Source organism: Bos taurus, chromosome 6 (genome assembly GCF_002263795.3).
Source record: "Bos taurus isolate L1 Dominette 01449 registration number 42190680 breed Hereford chromosome 6, ARS-UCD2.0, whole genome shotgun sequence".
In the NCBI taxonomy this organism is placed as follows: Eukaryota; Metazoa; Chordata; class Mammalia; order Artiodactyla; family Bovidae; genus Bos; species Bos taurus.
The window spans coordinates 117,199,602-117,226,985 of NC_037333.1; the positions used below are offsets into that span (position 1 = coordinate 117,199,602).

Below are 27,384 nucleotides of genomic sequence, written 5' to 3' on the forward strand. Positions count from 1 at the left end.
CACTGCCTTCCCAAGATCCCTGCGGGGCTGCCCCTTCCCTGCCTCAGACTCCACACCTGCCCCCTCCTCCCACCTGCCACAACCCTCTGCATGGCCATTTCTGCTTCCTGCCCGCACCCAAGCAGACCCTCAGGCACACTGACCTCAGGGGTGGTGAAAGTGGGCAGCGGCCCGCATGCCCTGATGCCGGTGAGAGCAGCCAGAGCCACTCCTGTTCAGCCAGAAGCTGCATCTGAGGCTGCCTTTCAGGCCTGTGGGGGACACAGCTTTCTTGGGGGGCGCCCACGATGTGCCTGCAGGGACCACTGAGCCCAGGGAGAGTGGATGGCCCACAGCAGTGATGGACACGGGGCACATGGCTGGTGTCCACACTGCCCACTGTTTTAGAAATTATGCAGGATCTGAACAGCATTCAGAGTGACTCAGAGACAGGACCTTCTCTTGTTCACAGAGAAAAAGTAAAATATTAACTTTTGGCATTAGAAAAATTCTAGCATTCCTTAAGAAGCCTGGACTGCAGGTGCAACCCGTCTGGTGACCTTGTGGCAGGGTCTGGTCTCTTCCTGAAAGAACCAACACATTCCAGTCTTCTTGGGCCCATCTCTGTAGAGGGCTGTTAGGGAGGCAGGACTGAAGCCCCAAGACGTATTCTGGGTACACATGCAGGTCCAGCTGAAGGGCTGGGGCTCCTCCCGGGCCCTCCTTCCAGGGGGTGAGTCCTCCTGGGAGGGGGCTTCACCAGGAGATGACAGCAGAGCTGGCCGGGTGGGGTGGGGGCTCTGTCCTAGGTCCAGGCCCGCCCTGCGCTGTGGGGAGACAGGGGTGAGCTTCTCCAGGCCTCCTTGCCCGCCAGCCCAGCCTTGGTCTGCAGGGCAGTTCTCTGCAGGCGATTCCAGGTCCTTAGGGCCATGCTCCAAGGTGGGGACGGGTGAGGGGTGTTGGCGCATCAGAGGCGGGAGCCTGCGGCCTGGGTGCCCTGGACTGGTCCTGAGAATGCAGGGAATACATGTGAGACAGGGACGTGTGGAGGGCTGGTCAGTTCCTCCCATGCCTCCATCCAGTGGTCTCCCACCTCAAATACAGAAGGGCAGGGGTGCAGACCCCCTGTCCTCAGGGCACTCACAGGGCAGCAGGAAGGAGGCCCAGACAAAGCTGAGTCCGAAAGCAGGCATGGGGCGTGTAGGAGAAACTGACCACGGGAAGCAGCGGGACGGGAAGGCAGCAGAAACCGCAGATGCGGCAGGAGGGAGGAGGATGCCAGGATGGAGCATGGGCCGGGCGCGGAAGGAAGGCTGGGGGAGAGGCAGGCGGCCGGCCCGGGGCTCTGTGACCCGCCCAGTGCGATGAGAAGCCGGCAGGGCTCTGAGCACGGCACAGCGGAATCCGATTTCCGTTCTCACACTCACTGTGCAGCTTGCTGGACTGGAGAGGGGCAGGTGACCCTGGGCCGGGGACCAGGGACAGAAGGAGAACCCTAGTCTCGGACAGGAGGGGCTGGAGGAGCCGCTTCAGGGGCCCCATCCCCAGTTAACTGAGAGAACGAGAGGGGTGTGTGGGCCAGACACGCGCCCAGGTCTGGGGTTCCGGGCTTTCCCTTCCTTGTGAGTGGTTTTGTGTCTGTGTTCAGGAAAGTTCTCTCAGAAACTTGCTGAATGTTCATTTAACCCTGTTTTCTTATTTCCCCTAAATGTTCTAATTAATCCAATTTGGGAGGTAATCTCACAGTTGAGTACCAAGCGCGAGTTTAAAAGCATCTGTTCTGTGGATAGCTACCCGGCTCCCCTGTCGTCGCTTATCAAACCCACCCACACTTTCTCGCTGGCTTGTGGATCTGCAGGATGCATAGAGGCCAGCTGCTCTCAGGACGGTTCCTCACGTTTCACCAGCCCGCGGCTGTCTGGTTCAGTGCTTCTCACCTATGAAAACAGGGGCACTGCGTGTCTCCAAGGCCGCCTGACAGCACTCCCACTGCCAGGACACCGCTGCTCTAGACATCACGGTCTCCCAGGGCCAGCCTCCGTCCTTGCTCATAACCAGAGCACCTTGACCCCGGGGCCGGGAGACCTCCCACCCTGGAGAGCTTTCCTGACTCTCGAGTGCCAGGAGGAGTTCTGGAACGAAGCACAGGTCGCTCGCTGGGGCTGGGGGACGTTGGATTTACACCGACTTCGGCCACACACCTGGCCGCTTCCCAGGGACCACCTCCACCGCCCCGGTTCAGGGGGAGCTTCCCCGCCCACGCCTGTGCCCTCCTCGGTCCCCGGATCTCAAGCACAAGGGCCGGTTATCTCAGAGGAACCCTCCGGGGGCGGCGCCGCTGCCTCTCCCGACCTCATGGCCCCAAGGAGCCCAAAAGGACTCTTAAAACCCCGGTTCGCAGACGCCGCTTGCTCGGCGGCCGGCGCGTGGGTGCGGGATGGGAGCACGCGGGAGGGTGCACGAGGGGCTCAACAGGCTCCAGGCCGGGGGGCCGCAGCGTGAGCACGCGCGGGGCCCGCGGGGCGCCCGGCAGGTGCGGCCGGCGGGGCGGGGCGGGGAGCCGGGCCCCGGGGGCGGGCGGGGCGGGCGGGCGCGGCCTGCAGCCGCCCGCGTGGTCTGCGCGGCGCCCGCGCCTGGAAACAGGAGGCCGCCGCGCCGGAAGCCCCGCCCGCGCGCGCGCCCTGTCCCCGCCCGGTGGAGCGGCTGCTGGCGCGGCGCGGCGGCTCGGCACGGCGGCGCCCGGGCGCAGGCGAGCGGGCAGAGCGGCGGACGGCGCCCAGGCCGCGCCACGCGCCGGGCTCGCGGCGGAGCGCGCCGGACTGGTCGGGGCCCGCGGCCGCCCGCGCCTTTCCATGGGCAGCTCGCACTTGCTCAACAAGGGCCTGCCGCTCGGTAAGGCCGCGCGCGCGCATTTCCGGCCGCGGGGGCGGGGCGGGGCGGGGCCGCGGGGGCGGGCGGGGCGGGCGCGGGCGCCGGCTTTGTGTGCGAGTGCGCGTGCGCGCCGGCGTCCGCGCGCCGGGGGCCGGGGGCCGGGGCCGCGGGGGGCGCCGTGAGCATGCGCGGGCTGCTGCGAGCGAGTGCCCCGCTCCCCCGCCCGTGGGGGGTGCCGTGCGCGTGCTGCGTGCGTGTGCGCGCCGGCGTCGGGGGGCGGGGCCGGGGTCAGGGCCGCGGGGGGCGCCGCGCGCGTGCGCGGGCTTCTGTGCGCGAGTGCGCGTGCGCCGCCGCCCCGCCCGCCCGCGCAGGTGACACAAAGGGGTGCGGGGCCCTCAGGACCGTCGCGGCCGGGACTCCGCGCCCGAGGCGGGGTCCCTGCCGGGCTGTCCGCCCTGCGGTCCCGGCTGGCGGGGTTCCTGCCGGCGGGGCCCCGCAGGGAGGCCGGGCGCGCCGGTGGCCCCTCGTCCTCTGGGGCTGGGCCTTCCGGGGCTTTGCGCCCCTGGGCATTGCGGACCCGCTGTTGAAACGTCTGACGTGACGAGGCGGCGGGGGGCGCCGTGCCGGTCACCGGCGGAGGTGACACCCGTCCCAGGCCCCTGTCCGCCCGAGTGACCGGACGGTTGTGGCCGCGTCCGTCTCACCCTGTCCCCTCCTTGCTTTGTCAAGTGTGGGGAGCAGGCACCCTCCGTGCCCGGGCGGCGCCCGAGCCTGCGACCGGGGGGCGGCCCGCGGTGGTGCTTTGCTGGCCGCCGCGCTCCGCCCCCGTCGGGCCGGGCCGTGTCCACCTGTCGCGCCCCCGAGCAGGCCCAGCTCCCCTAGCCGGGGCCCCCTCGCGGTGGGGGCGCGTCCAGTCGGTTGCGGAGGGGCCGCCCCCCGCGGCTTCCCGCGCGCCCGCCCTGTCCCCGGGAGCCCGCAGACCGGGCCCCGGGCTCTGAGGTCTGTGGATGCAGGAGCGGCCGTGGGTTCGGGCGGGGCTCCCTCTGGCCGGTGCCTGCCCGCCGCGGAGGGCCCCCCGGCCCTGGCCCTGCGGGAAGGCGGGCTGTGGCGGGCAGCCTCTGAAGCGGGGAGCCTGGCGGGCAGCCTCCTTTCCGGTGATGCTCTTCTCTGTGGTTGGTTAGGACAGGCTCGCTGTCGGGGCGTGCGATGGGATTGGTTTTCTTCCGAGTCCGCCCCGAGGAGTGATACCACTCGTCCCGTTTCTCTGGATGACTGGACAGTTGGGTCGCACATGCGGGGTCCAGAGTGGGGTCTCCAGGTCTTATCCCATGGGGGCACCTTCTCCCTCTCCAGGACCCCCTCACCCAAGTCTCAAATGTATGTATGCAGAGACAGATACTCAGGAGAAAGCTTGTCTCCAGCAGTGTGGACGCTTGGGGTGCCCTGTGGGTTAGCGTCTCCTGTCCATTCTTGAATGGGGAGCATCCCTGAGCCTCTGGACGAGTGGTTGCAGCAGGCAAGAGCACAGGCCTGGCCCTCAGGGAACCCGGGCCGAGCCCCTGACCGGTGCATGGTCGTGGACTCCTTGTGCTGTGTCGTGGCTGTAGAGTGGGGATGGAGCGTGAGAAGTGGGGTCACGTGACCGAGCGGGTGCCACCTGTCAGGTGGAGGGGCAGGGTGGGGGATGGGGAGGGTGCTAGGCCCTGGGGGGGCAGGGGGCAAGGCTCAGGGCCAGGGGCTCTGTGCAGACTCTCTCTGGAAGGCAGGAAGGTGACCTCCGCAGTCACGGTTTGCATCACAGTGAACCTGCCCCTCTCTGTTCTTTGATGTGGATGAAGTTCTTCCTGGGACTCGAGCAGCATGAAGGTAGCAGGACACGTGCACACAGGTGGGCATGAGTGAAGACGGTGGGAGAGGTGAGCGCGCGTGGGGAAGAGTCTTCGTGACACACTCACGCCTCTCGGCACGGCTTTTATCTAGCACGTGTGTGGGGCGCCTTTTGGTTTCTGAGGAGTTGAGAGGACACTGCGGAACGAGGCTGACTCTGGTGGGTGGTCCTGCGGGTGCTGTGAAGCCCTGCGTGCCTGGGGGAGCCCCCTGGCCTTGCCTACAGAGGCTCAGCATCCACCACAGCCAGACCCATCCTGTGAGTGTGGCCAGACCCCTGCTCAGACGGCTGTGCTGGGGGCAGGGGTGAGCTGGAGAAGGCGTGGCTGCTGCCGGCTCTTCAAACAGAGCGACACGGGGGTGGGCAGGGGGCACTGGCGTGTCAGAGCTGTGACTGGTGGTCAGCCAAAGGGCACGTCCTGACCGATGGGCCGGCTTTGCAGAGGAGGATGGGAAGGTACCAGGGGCAGTGACGCGTGCGTTTCCTGCTGATGAGGCGTGTGCAAGGGACTGCGGTGACCAAGGAGCCGCAGCGTGCAGGCCAGAGGCCTGGTGGAGTGTGGCGGGGCGCGGGGTCAGGGAGATGGCTGGAGGACTGGACGTGGGGTCAGGGACCCTGTTCGTGGCTGCAGAGTTTGGAGCTTGAGTTTGAAGGGGCAGTTCCTGGGGCTGGAGAGGAAGCAGAGGCTGTTTGGCGGTGAGCTCTGGTGTGTTCACTTTGCGATGCTCGGTAGCCCCGCATCAGGAGGCGTGAGCCAGCCCGCGCCCCTGACCTGGTGCTGTGGGAGCAGTGAGGCCTAGGGCCGGGTTCTCAGTGTGATCAGTCTGGGGGCTCAGCGACTCTGGTGAGCCTGGAGTCTGCCAGCCACAGCCCTGGTCTCTTCTAGAGCAGCCGCACCCTGGGGAGCTGTGCCCCAGAATGCAGCCCAGGTGCATGGTGGCTGGGGTGGGGCGGGGCGGAATGGCCGTCCGGCGCAGGCCGTGCCCAGTGTGTGGAACGGGCGGGAGTGAGTGTGAGATGGTGCAGAGAGTCCCCCACGCAGCTCCCCCTGTCGGCATCGCCCTCAGCGTGGCTGTCAAGTCGCAGCCCGGGTCCCCGGCCGTCCCCTCTGGTCCCTTCCATCCCCTCTTGCTGCTATGAGGTGTTGTTCCAGGGTGCCGTCTGCCTGTCCCGGGGTCTGGGAGGGGTGTCGACGCGGCTGCCTGCTGGGCCTTGGCCAGTGCCCTCCGTCCTGTTGGGCCCGGCTGGGCCGTGGCTCGCGTGGACGTCCGCCTTGGCCCCATCGTCCTCTCCCAGCATTTGCCTGGGAGCCGGGGGAGCTCAGGGCTGTGTCCAGCCCTCAGAGGGGCTTCCTCTCTCACCGGCCGCTGCGTCCCCCTGCCCCTCATTGTGCCGCTGGGCACAGGCGTGCACGCTGGGCACTGCCACCCACGCTGCCCATGGCGCCTGTCCCCTGCCGTGGGGCCAGCATGGTCCCTGCGTCAGGCTGGTCATCAGAAGTCCCTGCCTCCCCACATGCTCACTGAGTGCCCCCAGAAGCCCAGCCCAGCAGAGCCTGTGTCCTGGTCTCAGGGCCCCAAAGGTCGATTGGCATCCATGTCCATCCCTGAGCAAAACCAGAGAGGGCAGGAGGGGACCAGGGAGGCTGGTAGGGGGTGAGACTGGGAGGAAAAGGAGAGTGAAGTCTAGTGGGGAGGCTGCAGCCCAGCAGGTGCGGCCCTTCCCCGCCCAGCAGGTGTGCCTGTCTCCCTGCCTCCCCCGCCCCCAGCACACCCACCCCGAGCGCCCACAGCACCTCTGTGGGGTCAGCAGGTGCAGGGTGGGAGGGGGCCGGGGCCGGGCCCCTCTGCTCAGAGTCCTGGGTCTAGGGCTGACCAGGACGGTGTGTGAGTACCTGGGAACCTTGGGCTGTCACGAGGTGACCCACCTGCTCCTCGCTGCCTTGCCACTGAGGGGACGGAGCCTCTACCCTGGCAGGTGCCCTGACTGTCAGCCACCTGCCTCCAAGATGGGCCCTCCTCAGGGTCACTGGAGTCACCCAGGGGGCAGGGGGCATCCCCATCGCTTCTGTCCCCAGAGTTTCTTTGCAAGGAGCCAGCCGTGCGTCACCTCCAGACAGGGCCCGGTTTCTGGAGAGGGTGCGGGGCGGGTGTGTCTGCAGTCTGCAGGGCGAGGGACCTCTGGCTACGACCCCTCCCCCTGTGTCACTCCGACCCCTGCTCCCCTGGGGGAGGACTGCAGACCCCCGTGTCTCCCCTGAGACTCGTCCAGTCAGGGTGGGGGCGGGGGCCCGGCAGGATGGCCCTGCACCCACAGGGGGCATGGGACATGTCTGGGTGCCACCGCGAGGCCACGCCTGCTGGCCACGTGCCTGGGTCCCTGCAGGCCTCCTCCACCCTCCTTAAAGGCGCTGTTTGCCCGGAGGCCGGGAGGCGCCTGGCGGGGTGTGCAGGGTGGGGGTGGCGGGGGGCCCTGGACGTGACCGCGACCCTGAGGCTGTCCTACGGCCCTGTGTCGGGCTCTGCCACGGGCGTGCTGAACAGTGAGGTCGCTTACGGGCTGCTGTTTGCTTGTCTCTAGAAACCAGACGGGGCTTAGCGTTTTCACCCCACGAGTGTGCCCATCGCTGGCCTGGAAGTTTCTCGACCGTGGTCTTGCGTTATCCCCAGCATTACTAGACGGTCGAATCCCCAAGTCTTGGCCACTGGACCCTGCCGTCCTGCCCACAGGGCCCTGGGACTGGCACAGAGCAGACTCACGTGGCCCATCTGCCGTGCCCGCCAGAGGGCGCCTCCAGTCTGTGCGTTGGGCCTGAGCTCTGACCGGGGCCCTCCACCTGTCCAGACTGGCACCCGAGCCCCCAGGCCCACAGTGGGTGGGCACCCCCTGCCCCGCAGTGGCGGACATGCTGGCCTCTTCAGGCTGCTCAGTGCAGCGGGGCTTTCTTTTGAGACCGTTTTCACAGCAGGTGGGCCAGCGGTGGGCACGAGAGCCCGGGGTCCCGGCTGCCATATCAGGGCCGGGAGGGCATGGTGTGGGGCCTCACTTGAGGGGCAGAGCCTGGCCCTAGGCGGGCAGGGCGCTGGTGACTGGGGGCCCGTGAGTGACCGCTTAGGCCTGTTGGGCACCCCCCACCCACTTCCTGGTTTCTCTGGGGTTTAGGGAGGAGGCTGGCGGAAGCCTCCTGCCAGAAGGCCGGCTGTAACCCCTCTGGAGTCCCATCACCTGCACACGTGGGTCTCTGGGCAGAGGGCAGCACACAGGACGGCCTACTCGGCCGTGCGGAGGTGACTGCTGGGGCCTGACCCCTGCTGCCCTTGCAGTCTGGGCTGTCTGAGTGCCCTCTCCTGGCCCTGCCCGTCGGGGCACAGGGGTGGGCCAAGGGGCCATCGCAGCCAGCAGAACACCCCCCACCCCTGGTTGTGATATGTCACTGGGTGTGAAGCTGGGGCCCCAGGGCAGCTCTGCTGAGCCAGGGAGACCCCAAGGCGGGCCAGCGTCCCTGGTGGCTGGCTTGCCGTCCGGCTGGGCATCCCTTGCCCGTCAGTGTCCCCGAGTGCCTTCTGAGAGGCTGAGGCCTGGGGGCTGGCGGTGAGGTTGCTGCGGTTTGGTGGGGTGGCCTCCTGTCCCGGGGCCGTGTCTGCTGTGCTGGGGGGATACTTGCTGTCTGACGGCTAATTGAGGACATTTTTCACAGAGGGAAGTTAAGGCAGAGGAGCGTCGCCGTTTGCACCATGGAAACGTCGGTTCCCCGTGTTTTGTGGTTTCAGAGAGGAGCGCTGCTGCTCTGTGTGAGGGGAGCCCAGTGCGCGTCTCAGGCTCAGGAAGCACAGATCCAGGGCACCGAGTCCTTTCACGACGGGGCTGCCATCCACGCTGCGGACACTGGGGCCCTAAGGCGCCATGACCCCCGCTCGTGGGCCTGTGAAAGATGGCAAACAGGACCCAGATGCTGGGGGGCTTCAACCCTCGCGGCCACGTGGGGGTGACCCCTAGGCCACACAGGAGCTAGTGATGGGATCAGCTTGGGTGCTGGCCGCCCATCGGGTGGTGGGCCCGGAGGGGAGCAGGCTGCTGACCGAGGGGCTGTTGGAAGTGGGCTGCACCTGCCCCATGTCCTGGGTTCATGGCCTGAGCCTGGTCTGTTGGCCAGGACTTCTTGGGAGGGGCCGGATCAGGAAGGACTCGGGCAACGCAAGGTGTAGGTCGTGGCTGGGTCGTCCTGCCCTCGGAAGGGCTGTGCGCAGATGGGAGTTTGGGCGGGGGGCCTCTGGACGTCACTGTCCACGGGGCCCAGGAGTGTGTGGGGCCGGCCTCCTGCAGCCCAACACAGCAGTGCAGCCCAGGGTAGGGTGAGAAGGAGGCCCACTCGGCGCTCTCCGTGGACACAGGCCCTTTTCCTGGCAGCCGCCGTGAGGCGGACAGGGCGCCTGGGCCTTGGGAGGCCCCTGCCCTGTGGCAGGTACCCACGGTCTGCCCCGTGCTGGGGGTGGCCTCACCCTGAGACGGTGAACCAGGCTCTCGGGGTGGGGGCTGGGTGGTCTGCGCTCACCCCCAGCCCCCGATTGTCAGCCCATGTCCCCGATGGCGTGTGACCTGCATGCGGGCCCTGTCACGGCCCGGCCACTGTCCAGGGTCGTCCTGCCCCCGGAGCTGTTTGGGGAAGACCACCCCTGAATCTAACCCCGGCCGCAGGACGCTGCCCAAGGGGGCTGATGTGCCCACTGGCCTGGGGAGCCCCCATGTCCAGGCCTGTAAGGGGGGTGTCCAGGTTGGGGTCTGCATCCCAGGGGCCTCTCCCCAGCAACCTCCATGGAAGGCCAGTCTGCTTGCCCTATCCCAGGCCCAGGAAGTGATGGGCCCCATGAGACAGAAGCTTCCAGAACTGGCCACAGACGTGTTCCCTGAGCCGTCCACCCTCCACCCCTCCCAGCTCATGCACAGGGTGACGTCTAGGGGGTCCTGGGCATGTGGATGTGACCTTCGGGGTGAGCCTCTAGCCTCTGAGTCCTGGCTGTGGCCTGCCCGGTCACCCCCACACCAGGTCCCGCCCGGTGGCCGTGGGTCGAGGACGTGGGGACCCGGGCTCAGGAGTCCAGTTGGCCCTCGGTGGCGTTTAACGTGTCTCTTGTGTTTAATTTTTAGTCAGACTTTGACCCGGCGCGGGCTTCGGTGGTCGCCGTGGACGGGCGCCTAGGAGCTTTGGTTCGAGACAATAAAAGACGTGGGATGAGGACGCAGTGACAGGCCGCGGTTCTGCCGGGGGATTCTGAAGATAGCTGCTTTGAACAGTTGAATTCATGGTCGTGGGAGCTGCGCCCATACTGAGAGATGGCAGGTTGGTTCGGGCTCAGGAACGCAAGGCTGCCCGAGGAGGAGAGCCGCCTGGTCCCCGAGTGCGTGGGGTCAGCCAGGGACGCCCCAGGGGCCCTGGGCTTTGCTTCTGGAGAGGGTCCTGGGGGGAGGTGCTGGCCAGGCCGCAGGAGGTAGCAGGCTTCTCCGACCTCCCGGCAGACTCGCTATGGCCGGGAGTCACTGCCACCCCGGCCCTGCCAGTTGGTGTCCTCTGTCGGGGCCCCCGTCCATGCCCCCCCGGTTGGTGTCTGTCGGGGCTCCGTTCGGTGTCTGGTGGGGCTCCCGTCTGTGCCCCCTGGTCGGTGTCTGGCGGGGCTCCCGTCTGTGTGCCCCCCGGTCGGTGTCTGCTGGGGCTCCGGTCTGTGTGCCCCACCCGCTGGTTCACTCAAGGCTCCATGAGTGCCTTCTGGCTAAGAGGCCCCTGGACCCTAGGGCGTAGTTCTCGGGGCTGCGTGGTTCAAGGTTTGCGAAGTTGAAGCTGAACACAGCTGTGGGTGGGCGTGTGTCACACCCACGTGGGTGCTGTTCCCGAGTGAGACGCTCTGTTCTTGAGGGGGAGCTGGAGAGACAGGGCGGCAGTAACTGTATTCCCTGCAGACGGAGGGGCCCGGCGCTCTGCTGAGGGTGCAGGGCCGGGGTCCGACGCAGGCCGTGGAAGCGGCCACCTCGCATGTCCGCTCGCCCTCCCGTGTCTGCCTGGGCGTCAAGTGGAAGGAGGGAGTTTCTGACAGCCCTTCAGGCAGAGGTGGTTCCGGCTGCAGCCGGCTGGGTCCTTGTCGGGTTTGGGGCAGCGATGCTGCAGCCTGGAATGAGAGAGAAACGTGAGGCATGCCCGCGAGCCCCCCATGTTCTGGCCTGTGTGTCTGACGCTGGCTGCGATGCAGGGGGCCTGGGGCTCTGTGTCCCCAAGGCCCTGATTTGTGGTGGGGGTGTCATTGCTGTCAGTGGCCGCTCAGGTGGCAGTGAGCTGTACCAACTGCCCCTGGCTTTTTTTAGTTTATTTTTGACAAAGATCCCAGTGGCTGGACGCACGGAGCTGGAAGTCCTCAGGGTGGGCTGCGCGAGGTCCACGGCGGGTGGGCTGAGGTCCCGGAAGGGAGCTGAGCGTCTGGCCCTGTCGTTGCAGGCGTCCGACCTCCGATCATGAACGGGCCCATGCACCCCCGGCCCCTGGTGGCGCTGCTGGACGGCCGGGACTGCACGGTGGAGATGCCCATCCTGAAGGACGTGGCCACCGTGGCCTTCTGTGACGCGCAGTCCACGCAGGAGATCCACGAGAAGGTACGCGGGCGGGCGGGGAGCAGGTGCCTCCTGGCCTGTCGGGAGGCGCAGGGACGTCTCTGTTGGAAACAGGTCTTCCCTAGAAAGTGGCACCTCGGACTCAGCTGTGGTGGACGGTGCTGGCAGGGGGCGGGCGGTCCCCCCACCCAGCCCGTACTGATGACAGCGGTGGTGGTCACTGGGACGCCCCGACCCTGTGCCGTGTGGTTGCAGCTCTCGTGACGTGAGTCCTGGAAGCTCCAGGCTCCCCAAGACGGGAGTGCGTTAATCTGGTTTCTGTCTGTAGTCACAGCCGACCAGACTTCAGAACCACCTTTCCCGAGTCAGTTGAGGAAGCTGGACGAAGGCTTATAAAACCTCGGCACTTTGGAGGGCCCGCAGGGTTGGGAGAGGCCCAGATGCTGCAGGGTGAACTGAGGCGATGGCCAAGCCTCGCCTGCTGGGCTGGCACACCTGTTGGGCTGGCAGTGGCAGCTGAGAGGCTGGGCAGCTTTGGCACCTCATGGGCCAGTGAGCATGGAGCCCGGCTGGACCCCGGCTCTGTGCTGGGCCCCTGGGGAAAGGCTGAGCTGGAACCAGACCCGTCCTCACGTGTCCACATCTGGCCTGGACCGCCCACAGCCTTGAACGTGGGTGATCGAGGCCCCCGCCCTGTGCCTGGGAGGCTGGCAGGAGGAAGGGGACGGTTCTCTGTGGGGAGAGGCTGTCAGCCTGGGCCCCAAGTCATCGTGCAGATCACAGCTAGTGCAGCGCGCAGACAAAGACAACTGGGCCTCAGGGGAGGGGAGGACTGAGCAAGAACGTCCCCGTGGCTCAGACGGGAAGGGACCACCTGCAACATGGGAGGCCTGGGCCCGATCACTGGGCCGGGAAGAGCCCCGGAGAAGGCATGGCCGCCCACTCCAGCGTTCCTGCCTGGAGAATCCCGTGGGAGGAGCCTGGAGGCTACCGTCCATGGGGTTGCAGAGTCAGACACGACTGAGGACTAACACTTTCACTTTTGGGGGTTCCCAGATGGCATTAGTGGTAAAGAATCCGCCTGCCAGTGCAGGAGGCATTAAGAGACACGGGTTTAACCCCTGGGTCAGGAAGAGCCCTGGAGAAGGGCATGGCCACCCACTCCAGTGTTCCTACCTGGAGAATCCCATGCGCAGAGGAGCCTGGCAGGCTACCGTCCACGGGGTTGCAAAGAATCAGACACAACTGAGCGAATTAAAAAAAAACAGAGTGAAAGACAGTCACAAGAGGGGCCCCACAAGGCCACGGGGCGGCTGCCGCCACAACCGCGATGTGGAAACAGTCTGAGAATCCAGGAGGAGCCGAGCACAGAAAAGACGTCAGGAAGATGTGGAGCTGAAACAGCGGCGCTGACCTGAGAGCGCGGAGCAGACTTGCTGGCTACTGGGCAGCGTGGGCGGGGAGGCGGCCAGCTGGGGCAGAGGCTCTGGGTGAGGGCCCGAGGTGGGACCCAGGGCGGCGACGGGCCAGGAGGAGAGCTGACGGAGGGGCCGGAGCCCGGTGCTGACGGGGGCGCGGACTGCAGGTGAGAGAAGCACAGCGGCTCCCGGAGCCCAGGTGGGTGGGCCCCCGAGCCAAGCAGGCTCGGGCTGCCCACCCGGCGGGCCCATGGCCAGTGTTTCTACTCGAGAAGCAAGCCCCACAGCCACACTGACATCCCCGAGAGCCCCCAGCAGCTTCGTGCCTCGTGGCTGGAACCAGAGGGAGCCCAGCCACCCTCGGCCCGGGGCCCGGGCCTGTGGCGCCTGCTTGGCCAGCAGAAGGGAGAGCGAGCCGGGTGCTGGCCTTGGCTGGCAGGGACGGCCAGTCATCACCCTGGCCCGTCTCCATGACCGGGAGGCCGAGGTGCCGGGTTCACGTGCTGACGGGAGGGCGTTCCTCTGTGGCGACGGCAGTCCTGCGAGGAGGTGGCGGCTCCTCTGATAGGACGTGACCCGTGGACAGCTTCCTGTGAGTCTTACGCTGTTTCAAACAGAAAAGATACGTTTAGAAAAACCAGTGGAAATAAAAGAGAGATGATACAGGGAGAAGTTTTTAAAAATCATAAGCAGGTCTTCCCTGGTGGTTCAGTGGTTAAGATCTGCCTGCCGATACGGGGGACACACGTTCAGCCCCTGGTTTGGGAAGGTTCCACATGCCCTGGAGCCCATGCACCACACCTGGAGAGCAGCCTGTTGCTGCCACCAGAGGAGGCCCACACGCAGCACCAGAGACCCAGCACAGCCAAAAGTGAATCACCCAATTAAAAAAAAATTAAAAATTTTAAGCAATATTAAAACAAGTTTGCCAATGAATTGGAAAACTAAGATAAAACGTGTCTTCTAAAATTGTAAGTTACCAAAACTATTTCAGCCAGTTACTATAAAACCCAAATAAGCTACTCAGTAGGCCCCTGGGCAGGGGCAGGGCCCTCGGCTCTGCAGCGAGCTCTGCCCACCCTGCCAGGCAGGTGGCAACTCCCCCAACCGGCCCTCTACGTCCTGAAACCCACGGGAGCCACGCCGAGGCCTCGCCTGTCAGAGAAGAGGCAGAAGAAATGTCCGGGGAACAGAACCTTCTGCTTCAGAGAGAAGAGGTGTTAGAACCGCGTGACTGCCGTTCCTAGGCCGGAGGGCTGCCTGGCTGGACACTGCGCAGGACGCAGCAAGGAAGGAGTCCCAGGAGGGCTAGAGGAGCTCTTGGAAACTGAATACAGGAGCGAAAGGTTTAAGTTTTAGCAGGAAGCTTGGAAGACGTAGTCTTGGGAAGCCCAGAGGGCAGGTGGAAGAGAGGAGCATGGAGAGATGCAGACTCCCCGGGGGGGCGGGCCCCAGTGCAGCCGCCCTTGGGGCTCCCGTTTCCGCCCCCACTTGAGCCAGGGCTGCTGCAGCCTGCGTGTGCAGAGCTGTCTTTCCTCTGCCAGCCTGGGTGGCACGGTGGCGCCAAGTCCATCTGCCAACACAGGAGCCGCAGGAGACGTGGGTTTGATGCCTGGGTCGGGAAGATCCCCTGGAGAGAGGAGCGGCCGTCCACTCCAGTACTCTTGCCTGGGAGATCCCGTGACAGAGGAGCCTGGCGGGCCACAGTCCAGGGGCCGCACAGTTGAGCACAGCCCAGCAGCAACCAGATGTGACGGCTGGAGCCTGGGCAGCCACCCAGACCTTGAGGGGAAGCTGCATGGAGCCTGGGAGCAGCAGGGCAGCAAGACAGAAGTCCAGGACCCCGATGGCTGTGGAGCTGACGGGGCCCCTAGACCACGTGGCTGCAGGCACTGGGGAAACGCCCGCTCGTCTTCATAGCTGGATGGATGTTGGACATTTTCACCACAACGTGAGAAACTTCAGAGCTGAATGGAAGCTCCCATGTTCCCACCATGAGCCAGGACAAGTGTCAGGGGCCCCTGGAGGCCCTGGTTCAGGGTTCAGACTTCACCAGCGCCAGGGTGGGGGACAGGAATCAAAGTGGCCCCAGGCAGGTGCACAGCTCCTGGGAGAAGGGTTTCAGCTGAGATTGCTCCCCCCTCCCCAGCATGCGGACCCTGAGGGGGCGTCTTGCCCCTTGGCCGCTCCCTCTGAGGCTCTTGGGGGAAAGTCAGGCCCCCACGAGGTGGAGGCGGCCGTGGAAGAGGGAGGCCTGGGGTCCCATCGAGGGCCAGGCCAGCTGGGGAAGACGGGGGTGCGCTCAGGGAAGGGTCATGGGGCTGCAGCGGGGACCTGGTCAGCGGAGTCCCAGCAGGGATGTGCGGAGACCACGTGAGGCAGACATGAAGCGCAGGGAAACTCAGAGCAAGTGGTGCCAGTGGGGGCCCACTCAGGGGACCTGAGGGATGCTGGGCAGTGCCCTGTGTGCACGCCAAACCCGGGAGTGAGAGGGGTGTCCGCGAGGCTGTCCCCCTCCCCCGCCCCCGACAGACCAGGTGCGGCAGCTCTGCAGGTCACGTGTGGAAAAGAGGGTCTGTCTGGCCGTGAGGCAGTCCAGCGGTCTCCCCACAAAACAAGTCACATAGATCAGGGAAGAGAGAGGGGTGACAGAGGGATGTCTGCAGTGCACGCACCAGCTGGGGGTTAGCAGCAAACAGACCCCTCAGCGGGCAGGAACGACCGTCTCAGCGGAGAGTGAGCAAGGGCGAGGTGTAGACCCGGCCCAGCAGCCTGCAGGAGCGGGTGACCCGTCCCCACCCCGGGAGCTCACAGACACCCGGGCAGCCAGGCCCCCGCGTGCCACTCTGGCGGTGCTCCGGCAGGCCCCTGAGACTCCCAGGGCAGCTGGGCCCCTGCATGCCAGTCTGGCGGGCGGTGCTCTGGCAGGCCCCTGAGACTCCCAGGGCAGCTGGGCCCCTGCATGCCCATCTGGTGTGCTCCAGCAGGCCCCCAAGAATCTGGGTTGCAGTCTTCAGCCCACCGTCCTTCCACCTGGCCCGTCGTCCGGAAACCCCTGGGGCTGTCTGGGAGTGTCAGCCCTGGGCCTCACTGAGGGTGTGTGCACACGCACGTGTGTGTGCGTGTGTGCATGTTTGTGTGCACGTGTCTGTGTATGCGCGCGTGTATTTATCTGTGTGCAGGCGTCCGTATGTGTGTACACGTGTGTGCGTGTTTCTGCGTGTGTCTGCGTGTGTGCGCATGTGTTTCTGTGTGCACGTCTGTGTGTGTGTGTGTGCATGTGTTTTGTGTGCAGGTGTCTGGTACGTGTGTCTGTGTGTACGTGTGTGTCTTTCTCTGTGCAGGTGTCCACATGTGTGCGTGCGTGTGTGCATGCATGCATGTCTGTGTGTGTGAGATGCTGGGAGGGGAGCCTGGAGGTGAGGAGGTGCCCAGCCCCCCAGCTACGCCCTGGCCCACCTCTGGGCTGGTGCCTGGTGAGCACCCCTCAGGTGCCGCTGCTCCCAGTGCCCGGCCAGGCAGGCCTGGTAGCCCCTGTGGATTTGATAACATTGAGTCGGTGACAGGCTGGTCACACAACAGGTGGAGGTTGGTGGGAGTGGACCGTGGAAGGTCGATGGCATACCAGGGGTGTTGCGGCCACTTTGCATCCAGGAAAAGGGTCACGAGGAACCAACAGGAGTGGGGCCCAGGGCCTGGGCGTGGTGTGGTGGCCCTTCGGTGGGCTCACCCTGAGGTTGATGCACCGTGGGACTGCCCTTGGGGGCGTCCCGGCTTCCCTCTGAGAACGCTGCACCTCGTACTGGTTCCAGGGACGCTCGGCAGAAACAGGACCAGGCGTGGAAAAGGGGTTTACCCAGAACCCTGTGTGGGTGAGCCACACCAGAAGTTCAGATCAGTTCAGTTCAGTCGCTCAGTCGTGTCCGACTCGTGACCCCATGGACTGCAGCACGCCAGGGCTCCCTGTCCATCACCAACTCCTGGAATTCACTCAGACTCATGTCCACTGAGTCGGTGATGCCATCCAGCCATCTCATCCTCTGTCGTCCCCTTATTCTCCTGCCTCCAATCCCTCCCAGCATCAGGGTCTTTTCCAATGAGTCAGCTCTTCGCATGAGGTGGCCAAAGTATTGGAGTTTCAGCTTCAGCATCAGTCCTTCCAATGAATATTCAGGACTGGTCTCCTTTAGGATGGACTGGTTGGATCTCCTTGCAGTCCAAGGGACTCTCGAGTCTCTTCCAATACCACAGTTCAAAAGCATCAAGTCTTCGGCGCTCAGCTTTCTTCACAGTCCAACTCTCACATCCATACACGACCATTGGGAAAACCATAGCCTTGACTAGACGGACCTTTGTCAGCAAACTAATGTTTCTGCTTTTTAATATGCTGTCTAAAGTTAAAGCTAAAATCATGGTGCCCACTGGTGTGCACCTCACATAAGGTGGGATCGCCAGTTGCTGGGTGGGTGGTGCTGGTGGGCGGACGTTCCCGGGGTGGTAGCAGCAGGACCAGAGCCTAAAGAGGTTTGTGGGGAGCCGCCCACTCACCTCAGGGGGACCAGCGGACACACTGGGAGCCGCACGGTCTCCCAGCTTTAGAACCTTCCAGACGGCCCTGGGCCATGCGCTGCCTCGCGGCCCAGGACGCCCCAGGACCCCTTCCCATCCCACCTGCCTCAGCCCGCCCCCCCGACACACACCCCCGTCTCAGTCGAAGGCCACACGTGTCTCACTGTCCAGGCCTGACCAGGCTAAACGCGGGGCCTCCCCTCCCAACGCTGGCAGCCATGTGTCCGCCTCTCCAGTTCCAGCACCTGCCTGCCCACCCACAGTGGGCACTGACCTCTGTCCACACGCAGCCTGCCCACAGCCTTGGGGGCCTCCTCACAGCCCCGCCCACACAGCACAGGGCAGCAAGAGGGGTCTTCCCAGGGACCTGACGGCTGAGCCTGCCGCCTCACCACCCACCCCGCCCCGGCCGCGTGCCCTGCCCTGTGCCCCTGCCCACCCCGCGTGCCCCCGTAATCCCTCTGCCTCTGATGCTGGCCCACTGCCTCACGCCGTCCTCACCAGGCCTGCGTCTCACCCCCTCCTAGGAGGCCGGGGCGGCTGTCAGGACTCAGTGTGGTCCCGCTGGCCCGTTCGGGGGCCTGGGGCTGGGATCCCTGGGTCCTCTGAGCAGGGAGGGCCCGAGCCAGGCTGGCAGCACCTGCCCGCACGTGTAGGACCAGGCCCTGGGCCCTCTGCCCTGCTGACAGCTGTCTCTGCCTTGGACCTTTCTCCCCCTGTGCTGTGTTCTCCGGGCCCCCTCGGCCCGTAGGACGAGAAGGAAGGCCACGCCACCCTCGAGGAACTGCATTCTGGGGGGCCCTGCGTCTGTCTCCATTCGACACCCCGTAATCATAGGAGAGATGAGTCCAGGGCCGTTGGCCGTCTGAGAGGTTGCTGGCTTCTGCCCAGGGTCCCCCCTCAGCGCCCACACCCCGCACTCGCTATGTCCACTGCGGGCCAGCTGCTGCCTCCACCGTGCAGCCCCGCGAGTCCAACAGCCTCCGCCCCCCGGGGACCCCGAGTCAGCGCTGGATGCTCTGTGCGGAGGGGAGGGTGGCCTCTGAGACGTCGCGAATTGTACTGGCCTGTTAGGGAGGAATAAACCGGGTCCCCAGCTGCGGGCAGGCTCCCGCGGCCTCCCCGTGGCCTCTGAGATGTCGCGGATTGTACCGGCCCATTAGGGAGGGGTGAACTGGGTCCCCAGCTGCAGCAGGTCCTGGAGTCTGATGCGTTGGGTCCAGGTGGCTCAGCTCCGGGGCCCCACTCTTGGGTCCAGAGGTCGAGCTGGTAGGTTCCTGGCTGTTCCGAGCACATCCAGAGCAGACCCTCGTTCCTGGTCCTGGGCTGTGGCCCCCCACCCCCAGCCAGGCACGTCTTACTGGTGGGTGGGTGCTGACAGAACGCGGGTTCAGCCAGCGGTGGGGTGGGTGGGGCCGTGCACGTGCGCAAGTAGGGGCTTTGCGTGGGGCGCAACGCGAGCAGACCCCGCGGGTGGGGAGGTCTGTGCGCCAGGCTCTTAGGAGACCCTGGCAGCTACCTGCTCACATGGGTTTCACCCGGGGCAGCCCCGCTGAGACATGCACACCCCGTCCCTGCAAGCATCCTGACCCCCCGTGTGGGGAGCGGGGCGGGGGGGGGCGGTGATGCCCCAGCCACGCTCCGAGGGGCAGAGACTGAGTTGTCAGGCCCCTCGCGGGGTCTGCACTGGCCAGGCCAGCCTCTTGGCCGAGCGTGCATAAAACCTGTGCCCAGCCTTGATGCCCCTCCCAGTGCGGGGCCGGGGGAGGCCACCCCCAAGGTCCGCGGTGCGCAGGACAGAGGCCTCGGGCTGCAGCTGCTCCCGACCCTTCCGGGGGAGCGGCCCGCACGGTGACGGTGAGGGGTGACCACGTGTGCCCCTCCCGGTGTGAAAGGGTGCCCGTGCTCACTGCTGTGTGTTCACCACCTGGGGACCGGTGTGCACTGCCCCGCGGCGGCTCCTCTTCGGGGAGTGGGTCATGCATGGCGGCATGGCTCCCCTCCCCATCGGTGGTTCTGGGGGTCTCGGGTCCTCCCAGTGCCCTTGTTTTCCATCTGTTGTGGCGTCCAGTGCCCAGGGAGAGGGCAGCCCCCTTCCCACCTCCCTGTGTCAGTCAGGCGAGCCCCGTCCCCTCTGTCGACCCGGCAGGTGTCCTTGGCGGGTCTGCTGGGTCGCCGTCACCCTCGGGTCACGGCAGGTGCTCACGCGGGGACCCGGGTGGCCTCCCACCCAGACAGCCTATTGGGCCCACAGGGGCGCGGGCTGCTCGGGGCAGCGCCGGTCACCACGCTGCTCTCGCTGCAGGTCCTGAACGAGGCCGTGGGCGCGCTGATGTACCACACCATCACGCTGACCAGGGAGGATCTGGAGAAGTTCAAGGCTCTGCGGATAATCGTGCGCATCGGCAGCGGCTTCGACAACATTGACATCAAGTCGGCCGGGGACCTAGGTAGGCCGCTCGGGACCCTCCCCCGCAGCCCTGCCTGCTGTCCCGGGCATGGCCTCGCTGCTTTGGTCCCCCGCACGAAGGGGGCCTGGGGCCTGGGGCCTGGGGGCCGGCGTCCACACGGCTCTCCGCGTGTGAGCCCCACGCCAGCTCCCTGCCAGGTGCAGGCTGGCGGCACTGTTCCTCAGGAGGCCCGGGCCTCGGGCAGCGCACCCGCCCTCCTGCAGAACCCCCCGGGGACCCTGTTCACTAGACGGGCCAGGAAAGGAAGTTTCTGTTGTGACTCAGGACACGGGAGTGTGTACATGCTGGTGTGCGTATGGGGGTGTGCCTGTGCTCTTGTGCACATGCTCTCGAGCACACGTGTGTGACTCACACTTGGAAACAGACTCAATCTGTTGGGTCTGTTGGGTGGTTTTCCGCCTGCGGTGCCGCTCGGCTGTGGCCTCTGCGTTTCCTGTGTGTTGGTCACCGCCTTGTGGGAGGTTAGGACTCACTCAGCCACGGCACCTGGTCACTGACAGCTCAGAACTGCAGAGAGAGCCGCTTGCGTTGTCAGCTGCCATGCGTCTCAGGGCTCACCCTGCCTGGGCCCGCTGAGCTCTGTCGCCCCAGCGTCCACCCCACCATCTCCTGTTCCCCTCGGCGTCCACCCCACTGTCGCCGGGCACGCTGGGTACTCTCCGAGCCGGTGTGTCCCTGGGGCTCGTGCCTGCTGACGGAGCTGGTCCTCTCTGCCTCTTGATTTCACCAGCTGGGGCTGCGTCCTTCTTCCAGGAACGTCTGGGCGTGCTGGGTGGTCCTCCCCTCTGAAGCCCCGCAGGGCCTGGTCTCTGGCGCCGCCTTGGGTCTGACCGGGACTCCCGCTCTTCTTGCTCAGTTTCCCATGCATGTCCCGTCCCCCCACCCCGCCCTTCCTTGTGCTGAGGGGCAGGGAGGCCGCTGCTTGGGGAGGAGTGGCCTGGCCAAGACCCGTTCCAGGAAGGGCCAGTGGCCAGTGGTCCAGGGCGGGGGCAGGTAACCTTCCTTGATCTCCTGGCCTGGACGTGTCAGTGACGCCCAAGACCATCCCAGTGACTGCCCTGCATGTCTTGCATCTCCAGGCATTGCCGTCTGCAACGTGCCGGCCGCATCCGTGGAGGAGACCGCTGACTCCACCATGTGCCACATCCTCAACCTGTACCGCAGGACCACGTGGCTGCACCAGGCGCTGCGGGAGGGCACGCGCGTCCAGAGCGTTGAGCAGATCCGGGAGGTGGCCTCCGGAGCCGCCAGGATCCGCGGGGAGACCCTGGGCGTCATCGGGCTAGGTGCGCTGGCCTCCGCCCTGCACGCGCCTGTGGACGGAGAGGCCGGTTGGCCGGGCTGCTGGGGGGTTCCCCACCTGGGACGGCTGTCCAGCCAGTGCTGCTCACTGGCTGGCCTGGTCTCTTAGCTGCCCCAGGAACAGCAGGCGGGGCCACACACCCACCCGGGTGTTAGTGCCCTCAGGGTCACGTGCTGTGGGCGTGGTCACGCGTACCCTGTGGCGGGGTCATGTGTGGCCTGTGGGCGTCCACACTTGTGCCTGCTCAACCTGCCGAACGCTCAGGGCTGCCAAGTGGGGCCGAGGTGGCTGCCCTGAGTCCTGTCCGGGGTGGAGGGAGGCTGCTCGCTGTCCCCCTCGCTTGCCCTCGTGCCCTGCAGGCTGGTGCCCTGAACTCAGGTAGCAAACCAGGGAGCAGAGACGTGCTGGGGGCAGAGGTACTGGAGTGGGTCCGGCCTCGGGGGTTGAGGAGGCAGGGGAGGGCGAGTGTGGACGGAGTAGCCTGTCCTGCCTGGGGGCGTAGCTCCTGTGCCCCCATCTGTGATCCCCAGGGTTCTCCATGGCAGAGGCACCCGCTGTGCAGCTGTGGGGAGCTGCAGGGCAGAGACGCACCTGCATTAGCTCAGATCAGGACCACGGACGTCCGAGGACGTGGGGATGTCCCACTCCCGACGTGATTTGCTGGACTGCCCACACAGACACCAAGGCTGGTTGGAGCCCCATAGCCATGCAAGCACCCTACACCAAGCAACGGGGCCCCTGTGCCCAGAACCAGCCAGGGTGGGGCCGGTGGGGCCGCTCGGCGTGATGGAGGAGGAGGAAGGGGTGCGGAGAGGGTGGGGCGGTTGTATGTCCCTGGCCGGTGGATTTGGGGCCACATCCCATCTAGGCAGTGTTGGTGCAGACAGGCCCCGGAGGCTGCATGCTAACTGGCTCCTGGTCGTCCTTGGGGGCCGTCAGACCTGCCTTGGGGACCGTGGCCCTGGCTGTCTGCTCCGGCCAACCCTGCGCCCTTCTAGAGACCCCCAGAGCCTGTGTTCTGGTTCCCTCCTGAAAGCAGAGCAGGGCCCCGGTGGCATGAGCTGAAGCAGGGTCTCGGTGCCTGCGTCGCTTGCAGAGGCCAGGGTCGCAGCCATGGTGGCTCCACACTGGGGCGCTGTGTGTGGCTCCCGGGGACCCAAGAGCTGTGCAGTGGCAGCTGCTGGATACACAATTCCACTTTGCACGTTTGTTCGTAGAAACGGAAGTCCTCTTTGGGCTTCCCTGGGTTTGAGGAGTCGGGTGCTGCAGTGAAGTGGCCGAGCTGGGGCTCCTGGCTTGCATCGCCCGCCTGCAGAGCCAGTGGCTGCTCCAGCCCCCGCGGTGCCGCCCGAGGGAGGTCCGCTGGACTGCTGGGTGCCCGTACTCCAGGGGCCCCGGCCCTTCTCCCTGAAACCTAGTTCCCCACGCGCCCACTGCTTGGCCTGCTTGGCAGGCGCCCAGGGTGATGCCCGTCTTCCCCCAGGGCGCGTGGGGCAGGCGGTGGCACTGCGGGCCAAGGCCTTTGGCTTCAACGTGCTCTTCTACGACCCCTACCTGGCGGACGGCACGGAGCGGGCGCTGGGGCTGCAGCGGGTCAGCACGCTGCAGGACCTGCTCTTCCACAGCGACTGCGTGACCCTGCACTGCGGCCTCAACGAGCACAACCACCACCTCATCAACGACTTCACCGTCAAGCAGGTCTGCCTGCAGGACCGCCTGGGGCGGGGCTGGGCTGGAGCGGGGGGCGGGGCGGGGCGGGGGGGGGGGGTGGGATGGTCTAACCCTGCACGGCCCCTCTTGGGTCCGGGCCTTTCAAGTGACAGTGTGTACACTGGCTTCTGTGTTGTGAGCACGTGCAGTGCACACAGCTGGGTGCGGGCAAGTTTGGATGCCGATGGCCCTCCCCGCGTGCGCACATGGTTGTATAGATGTGGGCCTGTGCAGTCACGGCTTGCGTTTGTGTCTGTCTGCACGTGTACACACACATGCACATATGGTTGGGCTTCCCTTGAGGCTCAGCTGGTAAAGAATCCGCCCGCAATCTGGGAGACCTGGTCCCCGGGTTGGAAAGATCCCCTGGAGAAGGGAAAGGCCACCCACTCCAGTATTCTGGTCTGGAGAATTCCATGGACTGGATAGTCCATGGGGTCACAAAGAGTCAGACACGACGGAGCGACTTTCACACACGTATGCAGACACGTGCATATGTGGTTACATATACTTCTGTGTGTGCACATGTGCATGGGAGTGCCTGCACATTCTTGTGTGCACACGTGGAGCCGTGACTGTTGTCTGTCCCACCCCCCCAGCCCTGTGGAGGGTGAGGCCAGACACCGTTCCCACGTGCTGGGCTAGCCTCCGGGGGTCGGGGGTTGGTCAGACTGTGCCATCCGTGAGAACCAAGTGAGACCTGGACAGACAGGAGCCTGCCAGGGAAGAGCCCTGCGCCCACGGACGGCTGCCTGAGCCCGTCAGCGGGGTGAAACTGGGGTCACAGGGAGTGCCCCATCTCAGAGCAGGGGCAGCCTCCTTCACAGAACCAGGGAAGGGGCGTCTTCAGGCCCATCGTCTGTCCTTCTCAGATGAGACAAGGGGCTTTCCTGGTGAACACGGCCCGGGGAGGCCTGGTGGACGAGAAGGCTCTGGCCCAGGCCCTGAAGGAGGGGCGGATCCGTGGCGCAGCCCTGGACGTGCACGAGTCAGAGCCCTTCAGGTGCCTCCCGCTGCTCCCGGGGCCCCCAGCGTGGGCGGGCAGCTCATGTGCTGCACTAGCCTGCGGCTGGCCTGGTGGGGGGGGGGCCATGCCCGCACCCGGTCTCCCGGCCCTGCCTTTGGGCAGCCTGAGCTTGGCCTAGGGTAGACCTTCCTCCAGGGCCAAGCCAGGTCTCAGCGGGAGGGGAGCTCAGCTCTGCGGGCCAGGACAGCCCTGGGTCCTGCACCTGGGGGAGGGGGAGAGCTGAGACCAGGGCCCCCTGTCAAGTGTCCGAGGCCGCTGGCCCCCAGGTGGCTGTGTGTAGACGCCCCAGCCGAGAGGCTGTCGGGCAGCAGGGCCCGGGGGGTCCTCACCCCTGGAGCCTGCAGGGGTGTTCAGGGGCCCCAGGTCTGAGAGCTCAAATCACCTGCAGGGGGCTGGGCGTGTCCCCAGTTGAGACCCTCCCCACTGTGGTTAGGGAGGGGCTGGGCAGATCTGACATGTGGGGGTGGGCTCCAGCCAGAGTCAGGCTCTCATCTTTAGCCTCTGACCTCTCTGCAGCTTTAGCCAGGGCCCCTTGAAGGACGCGCCCAACCTGATCTGCACCCCGCATGCGGCCTGGTACAGCGAGCAGGCCTCCATCGAGATGCGTGAGGAGGCAGCCAGGGAGATCCGGAGAGCCATCACAGGTAGGCAGGGTCGGGGGTTGGGGGCATGGGAGTGGGGGAGCCCAGGCTCTTGCTAGGGCCGTAGGGGCGGGGCACGGGGTGGGGCGGGGCGGGGTCGTGGGGGCGGGGTCGTGGGCCTTGGGGGCGGGGCGCGGGGCGGGGCACAGGTTGGGAGCGGAAGGAGACAAGACCCACCAGGGCGGGACGTTTCCGCGCGGCATACTCTGAACGCAGGGGCTCTTGGCGTCGCGTCTGTGACGCTCCTTCGCTGACCTGGGGGTGTCAGCTCGTGTGTCTCTCCGCACCTTTGAGGAAGTCTTCTGTGTGTGCGAGCTTCCTGGGCGGGCCCGTCAGCTCTGAAACCTCTGGTCTGAGCAGGCACCAGTGAGCTGAGGTCGCCCACCTGAGGTTAGGGGTCCCTGAGCTTCGAGGGGGACCCTGCCCAGATAGGCGGGGCCCGCTCTGCCTGAGGGCCTTGCGCCCGCAGGGGCGGCCGGCCCCGCCCCCGTCAGAGCCCCCTCAGGCCCTGGTGGCTTCGGGACGCAGGCCCCATCCTTCGCTCCCCCACGTTTCCCAGGCCGGATCCCCGACAGCCTGAAGAACTGCGTCAACAAGGACCACCTGGCGGCCGCCACCCACTGGGCCAGCGTGGACCCCGCCGTGGTACACCCTGAGCTCAATGGGGCCGCCTACAGGTAAGCGGGGCCCTGGGCCCCCGTGGCCCTGGGCGGCTGGGGCACACGCGCCCGAGCGGGCGGCAGCCTTCAGGGTGGTGGATGGGGCGGCGTCCTGGGTCTTGGCCGCACGAAGCGGGGCGGGGCTGGACGGGGTGCCCAGCAGGCGGCCGTGGGACAGGGCGCCCCCCGGGCTCACGCGGCGCCTTCTCCCCCAGCAGGTACCCCCCGGGCGTGGTAGGCGTGGCACCCAGCGGCATCCCGGCCGCCGTGGAGGGCATCGTCCCCAGCGCGATGTCCCTGTCCCACGGCCTGCCCCCCGTCTCCCACCCTCCCCACGCCCCTTCTCCCGGCCAAACCGTCAAGCCCGAGGCGGATAGAGACCATGCGAGCGACCAGTTGTAGCCGGGGCGGAGCTCTGCAACCGGGGCGCTGGCCGAGCCCTGGACGGGCGTGTGCAGGCGCGGTGCCCGCGGTGGCCGGGTCTCCGGAGATGGGCCGGGGGCCGGGGCTGAGCTGGTGCCGCTGCCCGCGTCGACTGTAGTTGTCCCGTCCCGAGGGCCGGCCGCGCCCCGCGCCCTCCGCGCCCTCCGCGCCCTCGTTAAGCAGCAGAAGTTAGTAGTTCACTCCCCCGAATGTCCTTGTCTGTGTACAGTCTCTAGAACATCGCAGGTGTGTTTGCTCAGCTGTCGGCAGGAGAGCCGGGCGGCCACGGCACTGCGCACGGCTGTTCCTCCTGCGTGTGAAGCGCCCTGGACAGGCAGCTGGCAGACTTCTCAGGACAATGAACCCTTCCCGGTTTCTTTTCACGCCACACAGTGCATTGTTTTTTCTACCTGCTTGTCTTATTTTTAGAATAATTTAGAAAAACAGAACCAAGGCTGTCTTTCCTAACTTTGGCATGATCCCCTTGTTTCCAACGAAGACGGCATCATGAGGCAGCTGGGTGGGAGCGCGCGGCCTCCATCCAGCCACGGGTGCAGCGCCCGGCCCGCGGTGCCGTCCTGCTGATGTGGTAGGCTAGCAATATTTTGGTTAAAATCATGTTTGTGACCGTAACCATTTGTATGAATTATTTTAAAGAAATAAAAGTCCCAGAAAGAGCCGGCACGCCCAGCCTCTGTTTTAGCGGCTTTGTCTCACGGGCACTGGCGAGGTCAGTCCTGTTTTCCGCGAGCGCCTGCGGGGCGGAGCTGGACGGGCAGCTCCGGGGGGTCCATGCTGGGCTCCGCCTCCTTTGGCTTCTGGAGCCGCTTGCCCTTTGCGTCCTCACTGGAACCTGGGGGTCCTCGCTGCTCTGTGTGCAGTGCCGCCCCTTCCCCCCGGGGGTCCTGAGCCACGGTGGAAGTGCAGGGCACGCCGGCAGGGCGGCGCCTGCAGTGACCTGGAGCTGCTGGAGCGGAGGCTTAGGAGAACACTGCGGGACTCAGTACGGACTTCAGAAAATAATGTTAGTAAAATTGTTCCCTTCAGATAAAGGAAGAGAATAAGACAACTACAACCAGGATCAGGACTCAAGAGGAGGTTGCTAAACAGTTCCCAATGTCAATCAAATCACAGAGAATGTGATGAAAACTTTCTGATGAGAACTTAAGAGAGAACACTTGGTAAACCAACACAAAGTAAAAGACCTGGATTGCTCTGTAACTTCCTAAGAAATTAGACTTAAAAACTTTCTCAAAGGAAATTACAAATGGCTTCAAACCTTAGCTCTAAAAATTACTTAAAAAGTAGAAAAAACCCACTGATTTCCAATTGACTTGAGAGGACAAAAAGCAGGTGTACTTTCCAATAATTTTGAGATTAACTTTCCAAATCCTTAGAGGAAAAAAAAGACAATCCAGCCTTATCTTAAGGAGTGAGCCAAGTGGGGGACTCTTCACTGTGAGCTTAGTTGGGGTGACTCCTCTATATCCTGAGCTAAAATGGGGTGACTCCTACACCGAGAGCCCAGGTGGGGTGGTGACCCCTACACCGTGAGTTAAGGTGGGGTGACTCCTACACCGAGAGCCCGGGTGGGGTGACCCCTACACTGTGAGCCCATGTGGGTGACTCCTATTAAATCTTGAGGAAAGGTGGGGTGACTCTACACCATGAGCCTGGGTGCTATATGGGCTGCATATGAGGACCAGCCCCCAGGTCTCCCCCAGGCAGGGGGTGGGCCCTGTGGAGACGAGCTGACCTCAGGACCCTCCATGGGTTGGAGGGTGACCGTGTGAGGTGGGTGCCTTTGCCCTCAGGTCCAGGCCTTACTCTC

The 27,384-nt window shown here is 65.4% G+C and overlaps 1 protein-coding gene across 7 annotated transcripts; it reads left to right on the plus strand.

The window, feature by feature from the left end:
* The first annotated feature begins 2,040 nt into the window (after positions 1-2,040).
* On the plus strand, positions 2,041-26,230 carry CTBP1 (C-terminal binding protein 1). 7 transcript variants are annotated; one of them, XM_024993765.2, is made up of 10 exons: positions 2,041-2,127; positions 9,884-10,076; positions 11,220-11,374; positions 19,625-19,769; positions 20,870-21,076; positions 22,577-22,791; positions 23,676-23,806; positions 24,347-24,474; positions 25,031-25,148; positions 25,346-26,230. In XM_024993765.2, exons 2-10 carry the CDS (start codon positions 10,070-10,072, stop codon positions 25,530-25,532), a joined length of 1,293 nt encoding a protein of 430 aa, XP_024849533.1. In that variant the 5' UTR covers positions 2,041-2,127; positions 9,884-10,069; the 3' UTR covers positions 25,533-26,230. The 7 variants fall into 7 exon arrangements, with proteins under 7 accessions (XP_024849533.1, XP_024849528.1, XP_024849526.1 ...); XM_024993760.2 differs by lacking the exon at positions 2,041-2,127 and adding an exon at positions 2,652-2,871; XM_024993764.2 differs by lacking the exon at positions 2,041-2,127 and adding an exon at positions 3,176-3,221.
* Positions 26,231-27,384: the final 1,154 nt, after the last annotated feature.

Coding starts and splice junctions, on each gene's coding strand:
- CTBP1 (XM_024993758.2), top strand. CDS start 2,832: ATGGGCAGCTCGCACTTGCTCAACAAGGGCCTGCCGCTCG. Junction 21,077..22,576: donor CCTGGGCGTCATCGGGCTAG/GTGCGCTGGCCT, acceptor GTCTTCCCCCAG/GGCGCGTGGGGCAGGCGGTG. Junction 25,149..25,345: donor CTCAATGGGGCCGCCTACAG/GTAAGCGGGGCC, acceptor CTTCTCCCCCAG/CAGGTACCCCCCGGGCGTGG.